The sequence below is a fragment of the Anomaloglossus baeobatrachus genome, chromosome 9 (genome assembly GCF_048569485.1).
Source record: "Anomaloglossus baeobatrachus isolate aAnoBae1 chromosome 9, aAnoBae1.hap1, whole genome shotgun sequence".
In the NCBI taxonomy this organism is placed as follows: domain Eukaryota; kingdom Metazoa; phylum Chordata; class Amphibia; order Anura; family Aromobatidae; genus Anomaloglossus; species Anomaloglossus baeobatrachus.
Window position 1 is genome coordinate 202777894 of NC_134361.1, and position 26849 is coordinate 202804742.

At 48.5% G+C, this 26849-nt stretch overlaps 1 protein-coding gene across 4 annotated transcripts in view; it reads left to right on the forward strand.

Annotated features, from left to right (window-relative positions):
• Window positions 1-26849, forward strand: part of IQSEC2 (IQ motif and Sec7 domain ArfGEF 2) — a 210267-nt gene that overhangs the window by 61222 nt on the left and 122196 nt on the right. For all 4 annotated transcript variants that reach the window (XM_075324275.1, XM_075324270.1, XM_075324274.1 and 1 more), the window contains exon 3: window positions 8945-8974. In XM_075324275.1, coding sequence (XP_075180390.1) covers window positions 8945-8974 — 30 coding nt within the window. The remainder of the gene's footprint in view (window positions 1-8944; window positions 8975-26849) is intronic.

Below are 26849 nucleotides of genomic sequence, written 5' to 3' on the forward strand. Positions count from 1 at the left end.
CTGTATGTACAGTAGATAACACAGGATCATTGTACAGGATTCCTATACAAAACTGATAACCGCTCTATATACTGTAGATAACACAGTATCCACCATTCACAATAGGTGATGTCACAGCTCACCACCTCCTGTGCAACAACTGATTAGCACGTCTATATACAATAGATAACAGGATCCACCATTCACAATAGATGTTATAGCTCACCTCCTCCTCTTCCTGTACAATGACTGATAACTCTTCTATATACAGTGAATAACACAGGATTCACAGTAGGTGATATCACAACTCACCTCCTCCTCCTATACAAGGACTGATTTAGCACTTCTATATACATTAAATAACACAGTATCCACTTTTCACAATAGGTGATGTCACAGCTCACCTCCAACTTCTATACAATGACTGATAACGCCTCTATATACAGTGATATCACAGCTCACCTTCTCCTGCACAATGACGAATACCTCTATATATAGTAGATAACACAGGATCCACCATTCACCATAGACAGTCACAGCTCACCTCCTCTCCCTCCTGTACAATTACTAATAACACCTTTTATGTACAGTCGATAACACAGAATCCACCATTCATAATAGGCAATGTCACAGCTCACCACCTCCTCCTGTGCAAGGACTGATTAGCATTTCTATATACAATAGATAACACAGGATCCACCATTCCCAATAGGTGATGTCACAGCTCACCACCTCCTCCTCCTATACAATGACTGATAACTCTAATATACAGTGAATAACAGGATTCACAGTAGGTGATAGCACAGCTCACCTCCTCCCCCTCCTGTACAATTAGTAATATCACCTTTTATGTACAGTAGATAACACAGAATCCACCATTCATAATAGGTACTGTCACAGCTCACCTCCTCCTGTGCAAGGACTGATTAGCACTTCTATATACAATAGATAACAGAATCCATCATTCCCAATAGGTGGTCACAGCTCACCTCCTATACAATGATAACTCTATATACGGTGAATAATAGGATTCACAGTAGGTGATAGCACAGCTCACCTCCTCCCCTCCTGTGCAATGACCTCTGCACAGATCACTGAGCTTGCCCACAATAATCTTCCATAGAAGACAAAGCTTTCTGGACAGTTTTTCTGGTCCATGTGGCTGATATAAGACTTATACAGGTGACATCCCATGGACTAATCTGCGGCCATAGTCCTAAGGGAGGTGCAAATGTGAGAACATTGGGGGGGGGGGAAACAAAAAGGTGTAATATTACCATTGTAATGCGGCCGTCGCTCTTTGAGGTGCTTTCTAAGCCTCCCATATTAGCAGGACAGCCGTGGATTGCGGCGGCTGTGGCCCCAGGTGGGGCCGGCGCTCACATACAGACGTACCTGGATGCTAAGGGTTAAGGCTTGTTCCTTAGCTGTTGATTTGGTAAGAATCCTCTGCTCCTTACAGATTTTCTGGAGTGCCAAGGAGTGAGTCACGGGCTCCAGCGTTTATTTATATCGTGCTGAGCATACCGCTGCCATTTCCTGAGCTTCTGCCAGGGATGCACAGAGCTCGCAGGCCCGTGTTGATCACCGCAACATGTTTTTAGTGTTCCTGACCCCTTAGGAGTGTCCCATTATACCTGTCCAGCAATCCTGAATGTCTCAATGTTTTTGGCAAATTCTTCACGATTGTTACAAATATATAAATTTAGCTCTGTATTCAAAATACAGCCCATCTGTGTACCCGTGACCATCGCTCTCGCCTTGGACTAACGGGGGCCTTCAGATTTTCCATAAGTGAACTCACAACTTGAATTGGTCATATTAGTTTATTTAAAGGGGCTGCATAAACTGTAGTAATGAGTGGGCACTACCATGCTCGGGTGCTCAGTACTGGTAACTAGTGATGAGCGGGCACTACCATGCTCAGGTGCTCAGTACTGGTAACTAGTGATGAGCGGGCACTACCATGCTCGGGTGCTCAGTACTCGTAACTAGTGATGAGCGGGCACTACCATGCTCAGGTGCTCTGTACTGGTAACTAGTGATGAGCGAGCACTACCATGCTCAGGTGCTCAGTACTGGTAACTAGTGATGAGCGAGCACTACCATGCTCGGGTGCTCAGTACTTGTAACTAGTGATGAGCGGGCACTACCATGCTCGGGTGCTCTGTACTGGTAACTAGTGATGAGCGAGCACTACCATGCTCAGGTGCTCAGTACTGGTAACTAGTGATGAGCGGGCACTACCATGCTCGGGTGTTCAGTACTGGTAACTAGTGATGAGCGGGCACTACCATGCTCGGGTGTTCAGTACTGGTAACTAGCGATGAGCGGGCACTACCATGCTCGGGTGTTCAGTACTGGTAACTAGTGATGAGCGAGCACTACCATGCTCAGGTGCTCAATACTGGTAAATAGTGTTGAGCGGGCACTACGGGTGGTAAGTACTCACAAATAGTGATGAGCGGGCACTACCATGCTCGGGGGTTCAGTGCCCATGATGTGATCTTTGTTCCTTCGGTCCCGCACCCCCCCCCTTATTTCAGGTGCACTCCGCAGTGAGCAGATGCTGGCCCGGTCGGGGTGCTGCCGTAATTGGCAGACGTGACTGAACATTGTCTTGTTCCATCCGTTTTACCTATTGGCAGCAGATGGTCGGGGCACGAGGCGCACGGGGCGGCCTGTGGTCTGTACCGTTACGTGATCCTGCAGCCGGCGAGATGTGCATCTGCCAGGCAGGTCTGTGCCAGCGCGTCTGCCCGAACGTTTGGGAGGTTGCCACAGGCCAGGAGCAGAATTCCTTCAGGAAACTTGCAAGTGTCTCTCGCCTGTTACATAATGGAGCCATCAATTTCTAATTACTTCATGTTAAACTTTTGGCACTCCGGGTCTCCGCGGGGATCCGCAGTATTTAAAGACAACGATACCGGGCCATAAAAGTAACAGGAGACACTTAGGGGAAGACCTGGGAGAAAAGCCGCAGAAAAGAAGGAAAAAAGGCAAGTTAAGGCTACTTTCACACATCCGGATTTTTGCTCTGCGGCACAATACGGCGTTCTGCAGAAAAACCGCAACCGGCTTTTGTAACGCCGGTTGCGTTTTTTTTTTGCATAGACTTACATTAGTGCCGTATTGTGCCGCAGGGGCTTGCGTTCGGTCCGGTTTTTGCCGCATGCGGCAGATTTAGCCGATGCCGCGGCCGGATCGAACGTTCCCTGCAACGTTTTTTGCTCTGGCAAAAAACACCATCGTGCCGCATCCGGCCGCTGCGGCGCATTTTTCAATGCATACCTATGGAGGCCGGATGCGGCGCGATGCGGAAAAAACCGCATCCGCTCACCGCATGCGGTTTTTTTTCCACTGCGCATGCTCAGTAGCATGCCGCAACCGGAAAAAAACGGACGGGCCGCATGTAAAAACTTATGCAAAGGATGTGGTGTTTTCGCCGCATCCGTTGCATAGTTTTCACAGCCGGATTGAGCCGCACTGCTCAAACCGGATGTGTGAAAGTAGTTTAAGAGGTTTCTTCTAATTCTTGAAGGAGACCCGATTGCTCTGAATTCGGGGGCAATGGTTAACAAATGTGTGAGCCCACAGACTGGAGGGGCCGATGACAGACTCGGGGGCTCCCCAGGCAAAAGATGGCTCTTGACCTCCTCATTGGGCCATCTCTTGACATCCACGCCATCCGGGCTCTTGGCACGTCCCCCGCCGGGCCGGGCTCTTGGCACGTCCCCCGCCGGGCCGGGCTCTTGGCACGTCCCCCGCCGGGCCGGGCTCTTGGCACGTCCCCCGCCGGGCCGGGCTCTTGGCACGTCCCCCGCCGGGCCGGGCTCTTGGCACGTCCCCCGCCGGGCCGGGCTCTTGGCACGTCCCCCGCCGGGCCGGCCCCCCCCCCCCCCCATTCATTTGATATTGATGGACTAACAATTATTGGAGCTGGGATTTCAAAAATGGACAATCCCTTTTTAAGAATGGACAAGAAAGATGTCCCCTATCCTGGCCTATGTGTATGTTGAAAGTCTGACCCCCTCCCTCCCCCATTCGTTTAATATCAATGGGCTAACTGATCAATTGTTGGAGCCCGGGTTTCAAAAATGGATAATCCCTTAAAGAATGAATTTGGAAGTTGTCTCCTATCCCTATCTGAAAAGCCCCATGTGAATGGGGCGGTGGTCATTGATGGGACCGCCGGAGATAACGGAGCACTTGTGACGCTCAGCCCGCAGTACCGCCACCTTATTTTGGGTGTTCGCTCGCCCCGACGTTCCGGATTGTTAATTCTTGATTCATACTGTAGTTCTTGGCATTTGCTTGGAGCGGTTGTGTACCACGCTACTGCATGTGGGGGCTCCGGACCAAGAGATTATCTTGTAATTAAATAATGTCTCCTCCCCATGCAGCAGAATGTATTTGTGCTGATAATGTGCGGGCCGTGTCTGCCGGCTCCGGACGCCTCGTCATGAATGTCCTCTTATCCATGTGTAATTATATTTTCTTCTACTTTTTTTTTTTTTTTTTGTTTTTGAGCTTGGCAAAATTTATCCGCCTCCGACAAAAGCGAGCGCACAATCCCCCATTCTTCTCGCCTTGTTTCTGTCCTGGACGACGCTCGCGGGTGCAGAAATAGATCCTGATTATCGCGGAGATTATCGGTGGTTTTTGTGTTACAGGGAACGGATCAAAAGCCCCAAACTGAAAGAGGAACCTCTGCGGGAACCACAGGACCACATCCTATGTCTGATGGGGGGGGGTTTCCTCAGCCTTAAATGAGCCGGAGTGAATCAGTCGTCGGGATTTTTTCACCCAATTTCTACTGATTGATTAGTCTTTAGGAAGAAAATAAGTGCAAAAAGTTAAGTACTATATCGGGAAAATTAGGCTCCATGGGAATTTGGATTACTTATTCAGTCAATTCGCCCCTGGTGTAGAACATCTGCCCCCCCCCAAAACTCCCTCTATATACAATATACGGCCTCTCACCTCCCATCCATTGTACAGCATTATACCCCTCGCCTCTACCCTCCCCTTCCAGTGTATAACATATGACCTCTCGCCTCCCCCGCTGTAAAATATCCTGATCCCTTTACCCCCCTCCCAAACCCTCTCCGGTGTACAACATAAGACACCACCTACCCCCCGGTATACAATATCCTGCCCCTCGCTTTCCCCGCCATATTAACCAAGGTGTGAAATATCCGGCCCCTCGCCTCCCCGCCTGGTGTCCAACATCCGGCCCCTCGCCTCCCCGCCTGGTCCTGGTGTCCAACATCCGGCCCCTCGCCTCCCCGCCTGGTCCTGGTGTCCAACATCCGGCCCCTCGCCTCCCCGCCTGGTCCTGGTGTCCAACATCTGGCCCCTCGCCTCCCCGCCTGGTCCTGGTGTCCAACATCCGGCCCCTCGCCTCCCCGCCCGGTCCTGGTGTCCAACATCCGGCCCCTCGCCTCCCCGCCCGGTCCTGGTGTCCAACATCCGGGCCCTCGCCTCCCCGCCCGGTCCTGGTGTCCAACATCCGGCCCCTCGCCTCCCCGCCCGGTCCTGGTGTCCAACATCCGTCCCCTCGCCTGGTCCTGGGTACCTGTCGTACAACATCTGTCCCCTCGCCCTCCCCGCCTGGTCCTGGTGTACAACATCCCCGCCGTCCCCGCCTGGTCCTGGTGTCCAACATCCGGCCCCTCGCCTCCCCGCCTGGTCCTGGTGTCCAACATCCGGCCCCTCGCCTCCCGCCCGGTCCTGGTGTACAACATCCGTCCCCTCGCCTGGTCCTGGTGTACAACATCCGGCCCCTCGCCTCCCCGCCTGGTCCTGGTGTACAACATCTGTCCCCTCGCCTCCCCGCCTGGTCCTGGTGTACAACATCCGGCCCAGTCCTACCTGGCATTGCTACCAATATATCTCCAGGTCACATTTGTAATTACTAACTATCCTATGACCTGTCAGAAGAAGTCACACCAACATTTAGGGTCATGAGACATTTGGGCACAGACTGCTCCGCATTTATAAAGATCCGATCATTGTACTGATATATTCCATCAGGTCATAAACAATGCTTTTAATTCTAGTGGAAACCATAAAGCAAGTGTTAGATTCCCTGCAGGGCTGTCACTGGTGGAGTGAACCCTATGGAAGTGCTGGGTCCTCCCTCCCCCCCCCCCCCCCTCCTAAATGCGGGATCCTCCTTTCATCCTAAGTTTCCCTAATACAATGTTGAAAATTGATTTTCTAAACCATATTATGCATCAATGCACGTTTCGAAGAGTTGACTGCTCTGGTGGGAGAATGCGGCGCCGCGATCTGCTTTTTTGAAGTTGAGACAACCCTTCTAATCTTTGGAGGTCCCAGTGTCTGTATACTGGTATCGTTGACGCCTGGTATTGTTTGGGGTAGTGTTCGCCGGTCTGCGCGGCCAGCGGAGATGCTTCCTTCCTTCCTTCCTTCTCCCTGGCTGCCGGTATCCTGTGACGCGGCCCCCTCCTCCTGTACTGAGCGGTGTAGTTATGAATATTTATGGCTGTTATCATGCTGCAGGAGTAGGAGTCGCTTGCCTGTCCTAACGCCCACACCTCTTCTCTGGGCACAGAGCTCCGCATGAATACATCGCTATACACAGCGCCTTACTCTAGTGCTGCCCATCTACCTTACGCTTTTCTTTCCTCCCCCTTTGTTTGGGGGCATAGGTGGCTCCCATAGATGACCACGTCCCTATACAAGCCTTTTGGCTAGTCGGCAGTTGTCACTTTTGCAATATTCCCTGGAGGAATTGGCAGGCAAGAGGGCTTTTTCGGAACCATACGTCACTGTTGTTGGCAGATGCTAGCGGGATGCCGCAGGCAACATGGGGCACAATGCCCTATAGTAACCATTAATACTACTGCAGTGCCCATAGTAGGATTGACCATTCTGTAAAATATCACTTTCTCCCTATTGAAGGTCTGAATTGGGGGACCCCTGAAAATAAAGGGGCCATAAACTGCACAGGGGAACCGCAGCAGGGCTCAGGTTTCTAGAATAAGCCGTAGCCTCCCATACGGCATTGTGGGAGCCCTAAAAATAAAGGGGCCATAAACTGTGCAGGGGAACCACAGCAGGGCTCAGACTCCTTGAATAAGCCGGGTCAACCAAGCTAGAAGCCCCCCATAGGGAATTGTGGGACCCCTGAAAATAAAAGGGCCCTAAACTGTGCAGGGGAACCGCAGCAGGGCCCAGGTTCCTAGAAAAAGCCGGAGGCCCCCATCCCCCCCCCATATGGAATTGTGGGACCTCTAAAAATAAAGGGGTCATAAACTGTGCAGGGGAACCACAGCAGGGCTCAGGCTCCTTGAATAAGCTGGGTCAACCAAGCTAGGAGCCCCCCATATGGAATTGTGAGACCCCTGAAAATAAAGGGGCCATAAACTCTGCAGGGGAACCACAGCATGACTCAGGCTAGAATAAGCCGGGTCAACCAAAGCAGGAGCCTCCTAGATGTTCACCTCTGCCATGAGGGTCCGGTCAAGATTTTCTTCTCTCTCAAAGGAATAAATGCGGTGCAATGAACCCCATCAGATCACAAGTCATCAACCACCATACTGATCTGGATCTAAAGGGAATCTGAGAGCAGCATGATGTGGGGGTTGACAACTGATTCCAGCGATGTGTCACTTATTAGGCTGCTTTGTGCAGTTTTGATATAATCCCTGTTTTCTCTGCTGGAGATCTAGAATGCGGGTGTGTGTATAACCCCGCCCACATCACCGATTGGCAGCTTCCTGCCTACACTGCCTGTTAAGCAACCAATCAGTGGTGGAGGCGGCGTTACTTAGTTTAGCCTGACATTTAGTCCTGCAGTGATAATCTCCTGCTGATTAAACGATGAACTGCGGAGCAAGTGACGCAAAGTTTGATAACATATCATGCTGAGCAATAAGTGTGTTTTTTTTTTTTCTATCTTTCGCTTTCTCTTTTTCCCTCTCGTTTCCCCCTCTCGTTTCCCCCTCTCGTTTCCCCCTCTCGTTTCCCCCTCTCGTTTCCCCCTCTCGTTTCCCCCTCTCGTTTCCCCCTCTCGTTTCCCCCTCTCGTTTCCCCCTCTCGTTTCCCCCTCTCGTTTCCCCTTCACTTTTTCTTTCACTTTTTCTTTCACTTTTTCTTTCACTTTTTCTTTCACTTTTTCTTTCACTTTTTCTTTCACTTTTTCTTTCACTTTTTCTTTCACTTTTTCTTTCACTTTTTCTTTCACTTTTTCTTTCACTTTCTTTTTCCTTTTATTTCTTTCCCTTTATCTCTTTCCCTTTTCTTTCTTTTATTCTATATCGCTCTGTGTGTGTGTGTGTATATGTATGTATGTGTATGTATGTATGTATATATATATATATATATATATATATATATATTAGTGTGTGTGTGTATATATATATATATATATATATATATATATATATATATATATATATATATATATATATATATATATATATATATATATATATATATAATGTGTATATATGTATATAAATATTACGCGTGTTTTTAATTACTCTTTAAAGATTTTTATGGGTACAGAGCCCTGGCAGGCTAAATTTTTTTTTTTTTTTTCGTAGTATGAAACCTCTACTGCCTTTCAAGACGACCCCTGCCGCTAATTCAAACATATCCTCTCACATACATGTATTTCCAATGAATTTACAGATGTGGAGCATATTTTCTTAGAATTCTGCCTCATGATGTTCCTCTGCTGTTCTTCCTGGCAATTTCGGAGTCGGGGTGGTAACATCCTCCTTGGTCATGTTGTGCGTCCTTGCTTTGATTGGACACAGTCAGGGACTGGAAACGTCCAGATCTCAGTTTGTTTATACATTTCCAGGAGGAGTAAATAGAGGAGCAGCACTAAGTGCACTATATCGTTGAGAATGAATAATTGATCCCCCCCTTTTTTTTTTTTGTGTCTTGCATACACTGACATTTTGATGCCTCCTTTTTTGTGTTGCAGGTCTGATGGGGAGAACTCCAGGACGGTGAGGTGAGTTTACATTCCCTAATATTCATGTTATTACCTTTTTTTGCTTCCGTGCCAGGAGTGCTGTGATATTTTGGTTTGGGTGCCGTGTGAAATACTTTGGGTTCAACCCCTCCCCCCCTCCGATTTTGATTTTTGCCTATAGGTTCTAGATGGGCCTTCCAATTGTTGGCGTATATATGGATCGTCCCTTGGGTTTAGATATCATCTTACTCCTTTGTGCCAGGAAGTGTTGTCTTTATGAGCCTCGCGAGTTTACACAGCTTAAACCGCTTTCCCCCCAACGCGATACCGCTATAACGTGCAGATTGCCATCTTTTGTTAGCACATTATCTCACTGTTAAATTGGTCTTTTCACCAGAGCATAACATCGCAGAGCGCGCTCGATTTAGACAAGACTTGTTAGTGTTGCAGCTATTTCCAGCCGTTGCTCGGCGCCTTTTTATACTACAAGAAAAAAAAAAACATACTTAGAAATGTCCAAAAATGGAACTATGATCTAAAGCAAATCTATTCCAAATAAAGATCGGAGATTTAGGTTCATTTGTCTCCATGTGGATACTTTCTTAATATATCTTCCAAGACATTGAAGCTCTGAAGCCAGAGGCTTAAAGGGTTTTCCGGCATCTTTAGAAATGGGTATCGTTGGATAGGTCTTGGAATCACAAGCAATTTTGTAATTTACTATCTGTTAAAATTTTCAGCCGTTCTTGAGATATTAACACTTTTTGTTTTGTTTAGTCTGTTGCCTAGGAGACCGACCACCGCTGCTAGACAGCAGATAATGCTCAGTGCCAGTGCTTATAGGTGGTTTACTATTGCCTTTGCAAGCTCTGTTTCAAAACTGACCAGGATCCCTGGAGAGCGCTGTTAGCTCCTAATCCCAGCAGTGCTTAAAAGCTAGACAGCAGAAGTGGTCGGTCTCCTAGGCAACGAGCTGTAAACGAAAAGAAAAGTTGTAATATCTCAAGAACGGTTGCAGATTTTTATAAGCAGTAAATTGCAAAATTGGTTGTTTTTACGAGCTCTATCCGACAATATTGTTTTCTGAAAATGGTGAAAAACACTTTAAATTATATTTTCCCTATGGGGAGCTTACGGCATATGGATTTTTGAATGAGTTCAGGGTGGGGAAGGTAAGGTTTAAGCTCCCCCTTGTATTGACTGCAGGTAGTTAGGGTTTTATCTCTAGCTTTGTATACTTATAGATCCTAGGATAAGTTATGTGACTTGATTTCTGATCAACTCCCCCCCCCCCCCCCAATTCTGAGCTTAATGTATATGGAGTTTTCTCAACTTCAGATGCTACTTTGCTTCTGTGCGGATTGCTCCATAAGCTATTTTGCTGCGACTTTCCGCTTGGAAAGGTAGAGAGAGCGCTGCCTCCATGACCGTCTGGACACAAAGTAGCTGATATTATATAGGTAGCTGCCCTGTAAGTCATGACCTGACCTATAGAAGAGCTTATATTTCTTCCAAAGGGAGGAGGGCAGCAGCGGCAGGGAGGAGGTACATTGAGGAGCTGTGAATAGGACAAGGTGTATGGAGAGTCAATAGGTAAGAGGGACCCTCAGAAGCAGTCAGTCAGGGTAGATGGATGCAGAATCAGTAGCAGCAGGGAGGAAGGATGGGTGGAATGAGGCTCAGCAGCAGAGGAGAGCAGAGTAGCTGTGAATTAGACAAGTTGTATGGAGAGTCAGTAGGTAGGAGGGGCATGGGAATGCCAGTCAGGATAGATGGACAGATTCAGCAGCAGCGCGGAGGAGGGGCACTGAGAATGGACAGAGATTCAGCAGCAGCGGGGAAGAGGGGCACTGAGAATGCCAGTCAGGATAGATGGACAGTCAGCAGCAGCGGGGAGGAGGGGGGCGCTGAGCATGCCAGTCAGGATAGATGGACAGATTCAGCAGCAGCGCGGAGGAGGGGCACTGAGAATGGACAGAGATTCAGCAGCAGCGGGGAAGAGGGGCACTGAGGATGCCAGTCAGGATAGATGGACAGTCAGCAGCAGCGGGGAGGAGGGGGGCGCTGAGCATGCCAGTCAGGATAGATGGACAGATTCAGCAGCAGCGCGGAGGAGGGGCACTGAGAATGGACAGAGATTCAGCAGCAGCGGGGAAGAGGGGCCCTGAGAATGGACAGAGATTCAGCAGCAGTGGGGAGGAGGGGGGCGCTGAGAATGCCAGTCAGGATAGATGGACAGATTCAGCAGCAGCGGGGAAGAAGGGCACTGAGAATGGGCAGAGATTCAGCAGCAATGGGGAGAAGGGACACACAGAATGCCAGTCAGGATATAAGTCCTTAAGTGTTTGGAGGTAATCACGGGCGCTACAGGTACCAGGAGCCAAGATATATAAAAATATCAAAATGTATTGGGCACAACGCGTTTCCAAGACATCAGTCCTCTTCATCAGGTGCTCAGTCAGGATAGAAGGACAGAGAGCAGCAGCGGGAAGGAGGGTCACTGAGAATGCCAGTCAGCAAAGATGGACAGAGATTCAGCAAGAGTGGGGAGGCAGGGCACTGAGAATGCTAGTCAGGATGGATGGACAGAGGTTCAGCAGCAGCAGGGAGGAGGGGCACTGAGAATGCTAGTCAGGATAGATGGACAGAAATTCAGCAGCAACGCGGAGGAGGGTCACTGAGAAATCTAGTTGGGATAATTGACCAGACATTCAGCAGCAGCAGGGAAGATGGGGAACTGAGAATGGACAGAGATTGAGCAGCAGCGGGAAGGAGGGGCACTGAGAATACTAGTCAGGATAGATGGACAGAGATTCTGCAGAGCGGAGGAGGTGCACTGAGAATTCTAGTCTTGATAAATGAACAGGGATTCATCGGCAGGGAGGAGGTGCACTGAGAATGCCAGTCAGGATAGATGGACAGAGATTCTGCAGAGCGGGGGAGGTGCACTGAGAATTCTAGTCTTGATAAATGAACAGAGATTCATCGGCAGGGAGGAGGTGCACTTAGAATGCCAGTCAGGATAAATGAACAGAGATTCAGCGGCAGGGAGGAGGTGCACTGAGAATGCCAGTCAGGATAGATGTTGTAAAACTGTAAAGGGGAAAAAAGCGCAATAGGGTCTTACCCAGTATGAGGGTGGACAAACAAGACAAAGAAGCACTCACCTGGTGAGGTTGTGCCAGTCACAACCCCTTATGATAGCCTGTGAGTGCCTGGTGGTTTAGCTGCAGCCCCGGGAGAGGAATTTTGTATCACACAGGTAGAAGAAAAGACCGGGTTTATGCCGCGCTGAAAACCACTGATGCGTGTAAATTAAAAGATTTCCTTTTTATTGGATAGTTCCTACGCGTTTCAGAGACATCCGTCTCCTTCCTCAGGAAAAGAAATCATATTACAGCAAGGCCGCTTGGACCAAGCGGCCTTGCTGTAATATGATTTCTTTTCCTGAGGAAGGAGACGGATGTCTCTGAAACGCGTAGGAACTATCCAATAAAAAGGAAATCTTTTAATTTACACGCATCAGTGGTTTTCAGCGCGACATAAACCCGGTCTTTTCTTCTACCTGTGTGAGTCAGGATAGATGGACAGAGATTCAGCGGCAGGGAGGAGGTGCACTGAGAATGCCAGTCAGGATAGATGGACAGAGATTCAGCGGCAGGGAGGAGGTGCACTGAGGATGCCAGTCAGGATAGATGGACAGAGATTCAGCGGCAGGGAGGAGGTGCACTGAGGATGCCAGTCAGGATAGATGGATAGTCAGCAGCAGCAGGGTAGAGGGGTGCTGAGAATGCCAGTCAGGATAGATGGATAGAGACTTGGCGGCAGCAGGGAGGAGGGGGACTGAGCCGCTATGAACCAGGTTAGGAGGGTGCAGGTTCAGCAGCAGAAGGGAGAACAGCTGAGGTGCTCTCAGTCAGGATCGCTGGGCAACGGTTAAAGGGATAATATGGCCATTCTGACTTGGGTTTTCGAAGTGTGTACACCTGCCTCATCAGGTGTAAGATCTCTTCAGTAACGTTTGCAGTTTATATTCTGGAGTCTGGAGACAGATCAGCTTTGCAGGTACTTTCCTTCTATACGTGGCCCAAGGCTGTTTTCTTCTTTCTAGAGGACAGTGGCATTTTATTTAAGGAGATTGAATTTCTGCAGAATTATTTTTTCATTTTCATAATGCCCTTAAAAAAAGTCTATTCTCTATTACTGGAGGTCTGGTCGTTCTTGTGATAAGCGGCTTGCTGAGTTAATTGCAGCACTTGGTTGATTATTGCAGTATGGTGTCAGTAATTACCGCTAATGATGCTCCTGAAGTGGACAGAATCGCTGTCAATCAAAGGCAAAGTATATGGTTTATGGATGACCGCTGTCAGCCCGAGTCATGTGGAATCGCGGATTCCTGCCATGCGAAGCGCTGGAATAATTAGTGCATGGATGGTGATGGGCGGACGTAGACTGTAAAAGTCCGGATCCGCGTGGCTTCACAAGTACCCGTGCATCGATCCCGGGCCCGGAGTTTTCTGGAAACTCCAGGTATCCACTTTACCAGTCTCCTGTACGGCTCTAGCGCTACTTTCATGGCCGCTCATTATCGCTCATACATATTCACTGCTTCCCCCGCCCACCGGCATCTCGGCGTCTGTGATTGGTTGCAGTCAGACGCACTATAGCGTGCCTGACTGCTTTCAATCACAGACGCTGCTGTGGTGTACAAATAAAATTGGCATAGGGTCCCCCCATATTTTGATAACCTGCACAGATAAAGCATATGGCCATAGGGTGCAGCCTCCAGCCGTGCGCTTATCTTGTCTGTGTATTAAAATAAGAGGAACCGCATGTGGCTTTTTTTTTATTTAAATAAATAATTTTGATACCCAGCTATGATATAACAAATAGTTAGCGGCTGGTATTCTCAGGCAGGGGAGGACCATAGTAATTCGGCCCCCCCCAGCCTAAAAATAGCAGCCTGCAGTCGCCCAGTATTGTCCTATCCATTAGATATGGCAGTCCCAGCACTTTACCCGGCTCACCCCAATTGCCCTGGTGTGGTGGCAGTCTGGGTAATAAGGGATTAATGACAGCTCACAACTGCCACGAAGCCCTAGATTAGTAATGGGAGGCATCTGAGAGCCCCCCATTACTAATCTGTAAGTGAAAAGAAAGTGGGGGAAATAAAGCAAACCCAAACACCGAAAAAATCCGTTATTTGAAATATAATACAAAAAACCCCATCCTCCTTCTCCCCTTTATTAACCCCAAACACCCAGTTCCGACGTAATCCACATGAGGTCCCACGACTATTCCGGCTCTGCTACATACTGAAGTCACTGCGCGTGGGCACAGAACATGTTCGCACGCTGTGACTTCAGGCAGAGAATGACTGAACCGCAGCTGTGAGTGGAGATGTCAATTTATCGGTGGTCACAGCTGGAGGTTCCCACGGTCCTCCACCTGTGACCGCAGGTAACCTGACCTCATTAAACTCTGTGACTTCACCTCAACCTTAAAGGGGTTGTCTAGAGTTGTTCACCTCGCGTGCCTGTATCCTTTTACCGTTGAGCATGGCGGTCATACAGGCATGTTGGCAGGCATGCGCATGCTTATCGTCCTCCCGATGTGGAATTTAGGTGTGACCCTTCTAAAACCAGTACACCTTCATGCATACATCTCCTTAATCTGTGGCTTCATATGAAGGTTTTGAAACTTTGCAGTGATTGTCAGCAGCGGTCAGATGGCATCCTCAGTCTTTTAATTTACTTTTTGTCCCTTTTCAAACATTTTTCGCTCTTTTGATTCAGCATTAAAGAAGCAGCGTGGAAGGGACAATGTAAGGGTGGAGCGTGAAAATATCAAAGAACGCGGCCATGTGGTTAATGTTCTAGTGCAGATTTTCCAGGAGGAATGGAACATGCTGGATACATCAAGGACGGTGATCAGCTGCAAGCGTCTTCCATAGACTCGGCCGTCTATCACCGACATATGACTTTAAGGATCACATTAGTAACAGAGGGGGCTGTGTCGTAGACCAATCTGGCCACGATCCGCGCCTTTTCATTCGAAGACTTGGTAAAGACCCTTTTCAGGCAAAAAGTCACGACGTTGGAGTGAATTACCTTTTTGCATTTTCCCTAAGTAATGCCATCTATCTCCGCCGACGAGATTTTTAGCTTCACAACGCAGACTGGACTCCTTGTTCTCTGAAGTAGCTTGCGCCATGAAAAGCCTCCTTTCATATCCGTCATTGACATATCAGGCGCCTCCGCAGCTGCCGGTGTCCTTGATAGAACATATAGGCCGAGCTGGTAATAAGGTCCTTTCCCTTCTTTGCCATTTTTCATTCAGACACTGAGAAATAAATTAGTAAATGTGGTCGACTTTGCTACAAGCCCCCCTCATATGTATATAGCATCTTGCTAACTTGGCGTTTGCTCGGCTCCCCCCGCCCGCCCCCTCCGGCTACCTGCTGCTGTGCACAGTCTATAGCTTTGCTTTAATAAGGAAGAAATGGCAGGAGACAAGTGAAGGCAGCAGAGCAGTTAGCATGCTGGTAATTGACTGTCTGGAGGTTGATAGCCCCCGTCGCCTGTCTATCAAAATGCTATTTTATTTTCTTCCGCGTGATTATGTATACTAACAACTGCAGACTCTGCTAAGCAATGATATTTAGAAAGATGGGTCTGTGTATACAGGTAACTCGTATACTAACAACTGCATGCTCTGCTAAGCAATGATATACGGGAAGATGGGGCTGTGTATACAGGTGAGGTAATTTGTATACTAACTGCAGACTATGCTAACAAGATATATGGAAAGATGGGGCTTTGTATACAGGTAACTCGTATACAAACGACTGCAGACTATGCTAAGCAATGATATTTAGAAAGATAAGTCTGTGTATACAGGTAACTCGTATATTAACTGCAAACTCTAAGAAAAGATTTATGGGAAGATGGGGCTGTGTATACAGGTAACTTTTGTACAAACGACTGCAGACTATAGTAAGCAATGAAATGGGAAGATGGGGCTGTAAATACAGGTAATTCATATACTTATAACTGCAGACTCTGCTAGGCAATGATATATCGAAAGATGGGGCTGTGTATACAGGTAACTCGTATATTAACGACTGCAAACTATACTAAGCAATGCTATAGAAAAAGATGGGGCTGTGTATAGAGGTTAATCCTATACAAACAACTACAGACTAAGCCGTGTGTACAGGTAATTCGTATACAAATGACTGCAGACTATTCTAAGCAATAGTATATGGAAAGATAGGGCTTTGTATACAGGTAACTAATGTTAACAACTACAGACTTTGCTAAGCAATGATATATGGAAAGATAAGGCTGTGTATACAGGAAACACTTATACTAGCGACTGCAGACTTTTTTAAGCAATGATATATGGAAAGATGGGGCTGTGTATACAGGTAACTCGTATATTAACTGCAGACTATAGTAAGCAATGAAATAGGAAGATGGGGCTGTAAATACAGGTAATTCATACACTTATAACTGCAGACTCTGCTAGGCACTGATATATCGAAAGATGGGGCTGTGTATACAGGTAACTGGTATACTAATGACTGCAGACTCTGCTAAGCAATAATATATGGAAAGATGGTGCTGTGTATACAGGTAACTCATATATTAATGAGTACAGATTCTGCTAAGCAATGATATATGGACGGATGGGGCTGTGTATACGGTGTGAGACTGTGACCGGGGTTATCTATGACGGCCGGTATGTCTCGCCCAGGTTGTGCTCACTCCATGATAGAAAGTGAATCCACTATAGGGTTAATGCTGTTTCCCTACAGACTGAAGGAAGGGTTAAATAGAATCAGGAACGAGGGCAGGTGTGCCGGGTGTGAGGGAGTGATCACAACTCCCTGAGTCTCTGCTGGAGAGACATGTATATTGCTGTGGATTTTTGTTTGGACATTAAACACCGTGTGCTGTGAACCTTGATGCCTGGATCCCGTGTCTTCTGCTGCGCAGCCGACCGCGCTACCTCACATATGGTGGAGAATCGGCGGGCATGACAGCCGGTGAGGTGTAGCATCCATCCCTGGTGACCCAGCTGCGCATGTCCTGGATTCGAGCGGCTATACTACAGCCCAAACCCGGCGACGCCATGGAGGACATACTAAAGCATTTGGCTCAGGCTAATGCACAGCAGCAACAGACCAATGCACACCTGCTCCAATCCTTGCAAGTGCAGGAAAAAAAACTCCAAGAACAGTTGGATCAGGCCAATGCACGTCAGCAGCAATCCTTGCAAGTGCAGGTCAAAATGCACCAAGAACAGATGGAGCAGGCCAATGCACGTCAGCAGCAATCCTTGCAAGTGCAGGACAAAAGGCACCAAGAACAGATGGAGCAGGCCAATGCACGTCAGCAGCAAGCCTTACAATTGCAGGAAAAAAGGCACCAAGAACAGATGGTTCTCCTGGCCAAGTCGATCCGTGCCGGACCGGCAGCAACAACCCCGGGACCGGGTGACGACGGCAGCGTCCGGAAAGCGGTGAGACAAGCGTTGCAAAAGATGACCCCGGGTGATGATGTGGAAGCGTTCCTGGCGGTGTTTGAGCGGGTGGCCGAGCGGGAAAAGCTGCCGACCCCGCAGTGGGCTGAGGTATTGTCGCCCTATCTGACGGGGGAACCCCAAAAAGCGTACCTGGACCTCGGTACCGAGGACGCCATTGACTATGTGACCCTGAAAGCCGAAATACTGGCTCGGTTGGGGGTGAATACCTATGTACGGGCTCAGCGGGTAAATCAGTGGTTCTATGAGGAAGCCAAACCCGTACGCTCCCAGGCCTATGACTTATTACATCTTGTAAAAAAGTGGTTGCAGCCTGACACTCTGAGCCCGGCGCAAATGGTGGAAAGGGTAGTAGTGGATCGTTTTGTGCGCACTTTACCCGTCACCGTTCAACGGTGGGTAGGACAGGGTGACCCGAGTACCCTGGACCAATTAGTGTCCCTGGTAGAGCGGCATGTGGCTACGCAGGACTTGATACGGGACACTGAGACTTTGCGTACCGCCCGTCGGTCCGGCCCCTCCAAGCCTAGGGCCAAGGACCCACCGCCGACACCGGTACAGGAGTCCGCTACCATCCTGGCTGAGGCCGCGCCCGCCGTTCCTGAGGTCCGGAAGGCCATGTACCCTAAACGACAACTTGTCAAGGGGGTTTCCTTCCCTATTAGATGTTGGCGGTGCCAGCGGGTGGGACATATGGAAGCCCAGTGTCCCCTGACCACGGAGCCCATGGATTGTGGGGTTACCCGGCGGGGTTCAATGTATGCTCAGGTGGTGTGTACCGCTGACCTGGTCTCCCCAGAGACAGAGCCCCACTTGTGCCAAATACAGGTGAATGGATGTCCGGTTACAGGATTGTTGGATTCCGGAAGCTTAGTGACCCTTGTGCGATCCACCTTGAGAGCTAAAGTAAAGGCCACAGGACGCACCGTGGGGGTGGTTTGCATACATGGGGACCGGCGCGACTATCCCACGGGGATTGTCACCATCACAGCACCTTGCGGTCAGGTGCAACATGAGGTGGGACTTCTTAACACTCTTCCTTATGACGTGATCCTAGGAAGGGATCTGCCCTATTTTTGGACTTTATGGAGGGGACCCCCTAAGTCCCCTCAGATATTGGTCGGTCCGGGACCTGAGCCCTACAATCCTGAATCCGGGACACCTGCCGTAGGGGTCACCATGATAGGGACAGAGTGTGAACCCGATAGGTCGCCCCTAGAGGTATTGGCAGGAGAGGCTGAGACGGTCGAGCCCATCCCGGAGTTGGAGGCGTCCCCGGATACGTTTGGGACAGCCCAACTCCAGGACCCTACGTTAATACATGCCCGGAGTCGGGTGACAGTAGTTGACGGGGTGGCACAGCTGCCCGGTGCCCAGGTAAGGTACCCCCATTTCGCTCTTAAGCAGGATTTACTCTACCGGGTAGATGAAATACGGGGCGTAGGGGTAGAACAGTTGGTGGTGCCCCAGCCGCATCGCCGGCGGGTCCTCGACTTGGCTCATAAACACCTGATGAGTGGTCACCTAGGGGTCAAGAAAACGCAGGAGCGAATATTGCAAAGGTTCTATTGGCCCGGGGTCTTTGGGGAGGTAAAACGGTTCTGCGAAACCTGCCCGGAGTGTCAGCTTACTGCACCCCTGACCCATTTTCGCAGTCCGTTGGTACCGTTACCCATTATAGAAGTCCCTTTTGAACGGATAGGGATGGATCTGGTGGGGCCCCTCGTAAAGTCCGCTCGAGGGCACCAACACATCCTAGTGATCGTTGACTATGCCACCCGGTATCCCGAGGCGATACCTCTCAGACATACTGCAGCAAAGCTTATAGCTCGGGAGTTGTTTGCTGTGTTCTGCCGGGTGGGGTTGCCCAAGGAGATCCTTACGGATCAGGGGACCCCATTCATGTCTAAAGTGACCAAAGAGCTATGCCGGCTACTCCAGATCAAGCAGTTGCGTACGTCTGTGTATCATCCTCAAACGGACGGTTTAGTCGAGCGTTTCAATAAAACCCTGAAAACCATGCTAAGAAGGGTGATTTCAAAAGACGGGAAAGACTGGGATATGATGCTTCCCTATTTGATGTTTGCCATCCGTGAGGTGCCACAGGCATCCACGGGGTTTTCGCCTTTTGAGTTGTTATACGGGCGACATCCCCGGGGATTGTTGGACCTGGCAAAGGAAACATGGGAACAAGAGCCCACCCCCCATAAAAGTGTGATCGAACACATTTTAAGAATGCAGAACCGCATAAGCGCGGTCATGCCAATTGTGAAGGAGCATTTACAGGAGGCTCAGGCCGCGCAAAGCGGCGGCTACAATAGACAAGCCACCGTGCGGACCTTTAAACCCGGGGATCGGGTGTTGGTATTGATCCCCACGGCGGAGAGCAAATTCCTGGCTCAGTGGCAAGGCCCCTACGAGATAAAGGAAAGAGTAGGGGTGGTTAACTATAAAGTATTGCAGCCCGGTAGGCGGAAACCTGAACAAATATACCATGTCAACCTATTAAAACCTTGGCAGGAACGGGAAAGCCTGATGGCTGTTTTTTCCCCACCTCCCTCCTCTTCGGGTCGTTCACATCCGGCTCCAGCGACCTCCGGAGAGGACGAACCGGAAGTAAGGATTGGAGAAGCCCTCACCAAGCAACAGAGGCGAGAGGCCAGACGGTTGGTTCAGCAGAACCCCGATGTCTTCTCCGAGCTGCCCGGTAGGACCAGTCTGATACGACATGATATTGTCACCGAGCCCCACCTGAAGGTACGCCTGAAGTCATACCGGGTGCCGGAGGCTCGACGACAAGCCATATCGGAGGAAGTAAAGACAATGTTACGCCTGGGGATCATCGAAAAATCCCGGAGTGAATGGGCTAGTCCGATTGTCCTAATACCAAAACCCGATGGCTCCTTAAGGTTCTGCAATGACTTTAGGAGATTGAACGAAATATCCAAGTTCGATCTCTACCCCATGCCCCGGGTGGATGAGCTGATTGATAGGCTGGGACAGGCGCGATATTTTACCACGCTCGACCTGACCAAAGGGTACTGGCAGGTGCCACTAACGGAGTCCGCCAAGGAGAAAACAGCTTTTGTTACGCCGGAGGGTCTCTTCCACTATGTTGTCTTGCCTTTTGGGTTACATGGCGCTCCGGCCACGTTCCAGAGGTTGATGGACTTAGTGCTGGAACCCCACCAGGCGTATGCATCAGCGTACCTGGATGACATCATTATTTACAGCTCCGATTGGCAGACCCACTTGGAACAGGTACAAGCGGTGGTGGACGCGCTTCGAACAGCCGGATTGACAGCCAATCCCAAGAAATGTGCATTGGGACTCACGGAAGCCCGCTACTTGGGCTACGTGATAGGCCAAGGAGTGATTAAGCCCCAAATTAACAAGGTTGAGGCGATCCAGAAGTGGCCTAGACCCCTGACCACGAAGCAGGTTAGGGCCTTCCTGGGTATCGTGGGGTACTACAGGAGGTTTGTAAAGGATTTTGCGGGACTATCAGCCCCCTTGACTGACCTTCTCAAAGGCAAGAAGTCCGTCATGGTGCGCTGGACTCCGCAGGCCGAGGACTCCTTCCGGGCCCTGAAGGGGGTCCTGTGCGGACGGCCCGTTCTTGTCAACCCTGATTTCCGGAAGGAGTTCATAGTACAGACTGACGCCTCGGAGGTCGGCCTGGGGGCAGTGCTGTCTCAGGTGGTTCAGGGGGAGGAACACCCCGTCACCTTCTTAAGTAGGAAGCTCACCCCTCCCGAGCGGAATTATAGCGTAGTGGAGAAGGAGTGCCTGGCGATCAAGTGGGCCTTGGAGTCCCTACGCTATTACCTGCTGGGACGGCAGTTTCGCTTGGTGACGGATCACTCTCCACTGGTCTGGATGAGGTCCGCCAAGGAACGGAATGCCCGGGTTACCCGGTGGTTCCTTTCTCTGCAGAACTTCCGGTTTACGGTTGAACACCGGGCCGGTAGGTTGCAGGGCAACGCCGATGCCTTGTCCCGCGGCCCGTGTTTGATGGCTGGAGTTCAACCCCACACGCTTGAACTGAGGGGGGGGTATGTGAGACTGTGACCGGGGTTATCTATGACGGCCGGTATGTCTCGCCCAGGTTGTGCTCACTCCATGATAGAAAGTGAATCCACTATAGGGTTAATGCTGTTTCCCTACAGACTGAAGGAAGGGTTAAATAGAATCAGGAACGAGGGCAGGTGTGCCGGGTGTGAGGGAGTGATCACAACTCCCTGAGTCTCTGCTGGAGAGACATGTATATTGCTGTGGATTTTTGTTTGGACATTAAACACCGTGTGCTGTGAACCTTGATGCCTGGATCCCGTGTCTTCTGCTGCGCAGCCGACCGCGCTACCTCACAACGGGTAATTCCTATACTAATGACTGCAGACTCTGTTAAGCAATAATATATGGAAAGATAGGGCTTTGTATACATGTAACTAATGTTAACAACTATAGACTTTACTAAGCAATGATATATGGAAAGATAAGGCTTTGTATACAGGAAACACATATACTAACGACTGCAGACTTTTTTTAAGCAATGATATATGGAAAGATGGGGCTGTGTATACAGGTAACTCGTATATTAACAACTGCAGACTATAGTAAGCCATGAAATGGGAAGATGGGGCTGTAAATACAGGTAATTCATACACTTATAACTGCAGACTCTGCTAGGCACTGATCTATCGAAAGATGGGGCTGTGTATACAGGTAACTGGTATACTAATGACTGCAGACTCTGCTAAGCAATAATATATGGAAAGATGGTGCTGTGTATACAGGTAACTCATATATTAATGAGTACAGATTCTGTTAAGCAATGATATATGTAAAGATGGGGCTGTGTATACGGGTAATTCCTATACTAATGACTGCAGACTCTGTTAAGCAATAATATATGGAAAGATAGGGCTTTGTATACAGGTAACTAATGTTAACAACTATAGACTTTACTAAGCAATGATATATGGAAAGATAAGGCTTTGTATACAGGAAACACATATACTAACGACTGCAGACTTTTTTTAAGCAATGATATATGGAAAGATGGGGCTGTGTATATAGGTAACGCGTATATTAACAACTGCAGACTATAGTAAGCAATGAAATGGGAAGATGGGGCTGTAAATACAGGTAATTCATATACTTATAACTGCAGACTCTGCTAGGCACTGATATATCGAAAGATGGGGCTGTGTATACAGGTAACTGGTATACTAATGAGTACAGGTTCTGCTAAGCAATGAAATATGGAAAGATGGGGCTGTGTATACGGGTAATTCCTATACTAATGACTGCAGACTCTGTTAAGCAATAATATATGGAAAGATAGGGCTTTGTATACAGGTAAGTCGTATATTAACGACTGCAAACTCTGCTAAGCAATGATAGGTGGTGGTTATCATTCGTGGCTCGAGGGTTTCCGGACCCAGGGGCTTAGGGGGCTTAGGGGCCACACTCAAATGGAAAGGGAGTATATACAGGAGATTTGGTGTAGTTCGTGACGCCACCCGTGGTGTACGATAATTGGGAGTACCGCCGCTGCCGTTGGGAGTACCCAGGGTGATGGAGTGGGGCAGAAAGATGACGTTACCCTCCACGGGTAGGGGTAGGCCCCGGGACTCTGGATGGTGATGCGTGGACGCAGTGCAGAGGTCAGTCGGGTACTCACTCAGCAATGAAGCAGACGCTGACAACAGGGTAAACCAAGTCTCTGAACGCCGTTGCCTTCCCGTCCCCTGCAGCACTGCTGGTGGTCCGTAACCTGCCTCTCGACACTAAGTTTTAGATTGTCCATTGTGGCCCGGTAGCTTGGAGCTATCCGAGCCCCGCTCCCCAACCCCCACTGTGGCTAAGTGAAGGACCCTGCTCTCAAAAGCTCACGCTTGGGATTTCAGTGGGCTGCTTGCTAGGAAAGCCCTATCCCCCTCGTTGCCCTAGTGCCCCCGATCTCTGAGCTTGGTGAGAACAGTCCATAAAGGCCCTGTCCTCCACAGGTTAATTGCCGGGTTGCCTGAAGCTTCTCCCCGACCTAGGGGCCGTGTACCCTGTCGTGCCTTCGGTCCCGGACCGGTGATAGGACCAGGCTGCTGTACGTCCTCCTTGACGGGTCCCAGGCACCTAACCTCAATCCTCTGCGACCGGGGGTCCGACTCCTCTAGGTCCAGACCACCGTCTGCGACTTAGTTTACTTCTCCCCTGGGAGCTCCAACTCCCAGCTTCCTCTGAGCTCCTCACATCTCGAGGGCTACCACTAAACTGACTTGACACATCCCTGTCTGAGCCCTAGGTGGCTGGTGTGCTTGACAGGTGTGGTGCAAAGTGTATCTAGGATTTGTGCATGCTGGTGGAGGCAGTATTACAGGATAGAGACCCAGAACCATGGGGGGTTGAATACGGCATGGGGAGGGCAGTTTGTGCAGTACCCTGTGATGACCTGAATAGTCCAGGGGCATTACATATACAGGTAATTCGTATACTGACTGCAGACTTTTAAGCATTGATGTAGGGAAAGATTGGGCTGTGTATACAGGTAACTTGTATATTAACGCCTACAGACTATACAAAGCAATGACATGGGAAGATGGGACTGTGTATACAGGTATCTTTTATATGACTGTAGACTCTGCTAAGCAATGATATATGGAAAAAAATGGGGCTTGGTATACCGGTAACTCGTAAACTAACGACTACAGACTCTTCTATCAAGATATATGGAAAGATGGGCTGTGTATACAGGTAACTCGTATACTAATGCCTGCAGACTATGCTAAGCAAAGACATGGGAAGCTGGGGCTGTGTATACAGGTAACTCGTATACTTACGACTGCAGAATTTACTAAGCAATGGCATGGGAAGATGGGGCTGTGTATACAGGTAACTCGTATACTTATGACTGCAGAATTTACTAAGCAATGGCATGGGAAGATGGGGCTGTGTATACAGGTAACTCGTATACTTATGACTGCAGAATTTACTAAGCAATGGCATGGGAAGATGGGGCTGTGTATACAGGTAACTCGATTACGAACAACTGCAGAGTCTGCTAAGCAATGATATATGGATAGATGGGCTGTCTACACATACACGAACGATTGCAGACTATGCTAATCAATGATATATGGCAAGATGGGGCTCTGTATACAGGTATCTCGTATATGAACGACTGCAGACTCTTCTAAGCAATGATATATGGAAAGATGGGCTGTGTGTACAGGTAACTTGTATAATAACTGCAGCCTTTACTAAGCAATGAAATATGGAAAGATGGGGCTGTGTATACATGTAACTCATATATTAACGACTGCAGACTATACTAAGCAATGAAATGGGAAGATGGGGCTATGTATACAGGTAACAAGTATACTAACAACTGCAGAGTCTGCTAAAGATGGGCTGTGTTCACGTATACAAATGACTGCAGACTCTGCTAAGCAATGATATATGGGATGATGGGGCTGTGTATACAGGTGATTTGTATACAAATGACTGCAGACACTGCTAAGCAATGATATATGGGATGATGGGGCTGTGTATACAGGTGACTCATATACGAACGACTGAAGACTCCTGTGTCGAACCACAAGCCAGAATTCAAGCCTGATTGGATCAATACTGATATTGGGAGATATCGGGGCACCTTTTGTTAATTTTAAGGGTTTTTTATAAGGTGCAGATCAAATTTTTTTGCTACTTATTATTGCCTCTGTTACTCTGTCGCTGGCTTTGGAATGAGTTAACTGAGGATCTAGCAGTGAGCTCACTATGATGGTCTGAAGGGAGGTTAGGACTTATTTATATTTTTCTGGTTTATGACCACACATCAAAGTTGAATTTACCGGGAGACTAAGAACTTTAAAAAAAAAAAAAAAAAAGACAGTGCAAAATTTTGTAATTAAATCCAAGTGTAAAAATAAGTTTTAACCCCAAAGGTGGACAGTCCCTTTAAGGATATAATATTTTTAAGTATTCATTAATCAATGGAAAATGTTAGATTGATGAGCATCCGACCTCTGAGACCCCTTTAACTTGACCGTCCTATGGATCTGTGGATAAGTGACTTGGTAATGCAGTAATACCCCTTTAAGACTAATCACTGTGTCATTTTATGGTTTGCATGTTTTCCACACATGCACTGAAAAGCATACTTACTAGATCAGTCATGGAGGGGAGTCTACGCCCCATCCAGCAGCGAGTATCACACAGGCTTCTGCTGGTTCAGAACATCCGTTTACGTGTTCAGGACTCAAAGCGGAGGTGTCCTAACCAGGGTCAGCAATGTGTCCTACATCTTCAGACCAAAAACATCTTCTCGGAAGACTCATTATTAGCCGTAACTTTGTAATTACACAGTTATCGTCATGTGTATCTGTAAAATCTGTGCTTTTCCCCCTTAGTATAGTAAACTCTATTTCCAATAATGTAGCTACACGTACAAAAGTTAAAATGAGATCCCGTACAGTTTAGTGGCTCTTTATGCGCCGCAGATTTGTTTAGTGCACTATATAATTCTGTAAAGGTTCGTGGCGTGGATAGGCATTTGATAACCTAAGTTATTGCTGCACATTGGGTCCAGAAACCCAATAATCTCTGTGCCGGATTATTCCTCACGGTCCAGACTTATTTTGGACTAAATATCACACGTATTAAGGATTTGGTGTGATTTAACTAAAATTCCTCCACAATTAGTTTTGATGGGGTGTGAAACACGGTTGGAATTGGGTTTTATTAAAGATTTTGCATCGGTTGCCTTCTTTAGTCTGGTTGCAGAATGAGATAACTGAGAGTCAATCAGTGAGCTCTCCATACAGGAGTTATGTCTTTTTTTTTTGAGCTCCTTTCAGCTGACCACAGACCACATCAAAGTTGGATGTAAAAAACAACCCGTAAAAGCCAAACTGTGCAAAATTTTTAATGAAACCCAATTGCAAAATTTAGTGAAATTGTCGCCAAAAGGAAGACAACTCGTGTAATATGCATTAGCATCTCTCCGTGTGCGGCTCCCGGATGCGGTGCAATGTTTATGGTCCGGATCTCGTCCCCATCTGCCCTCCCGAATCGTTTCGGCCCCGGATTTGTACCGTTTTTGCATCCTATAAAGAATCACTGTGCTCAGGACACTAATGACTAATACACAGGGTTAAAAGACAACCATCTTTCGCACTTCCATATTGCGCTGCCGTTTCGCCGCACCGTTGCCTTGGAGACTGTCGTTGGTAAACTGTACAGGGAAAAAAAAGAGGCTCCTTCCAAAATAGCCCCTCCCCCTCTTCCTCCTCCTTCCATGGTAATTGCTGGATGTGACTCATTCTGCAGCTGTACAGGCCGCTCCGCACTGCTCTGCCCTTCAGCC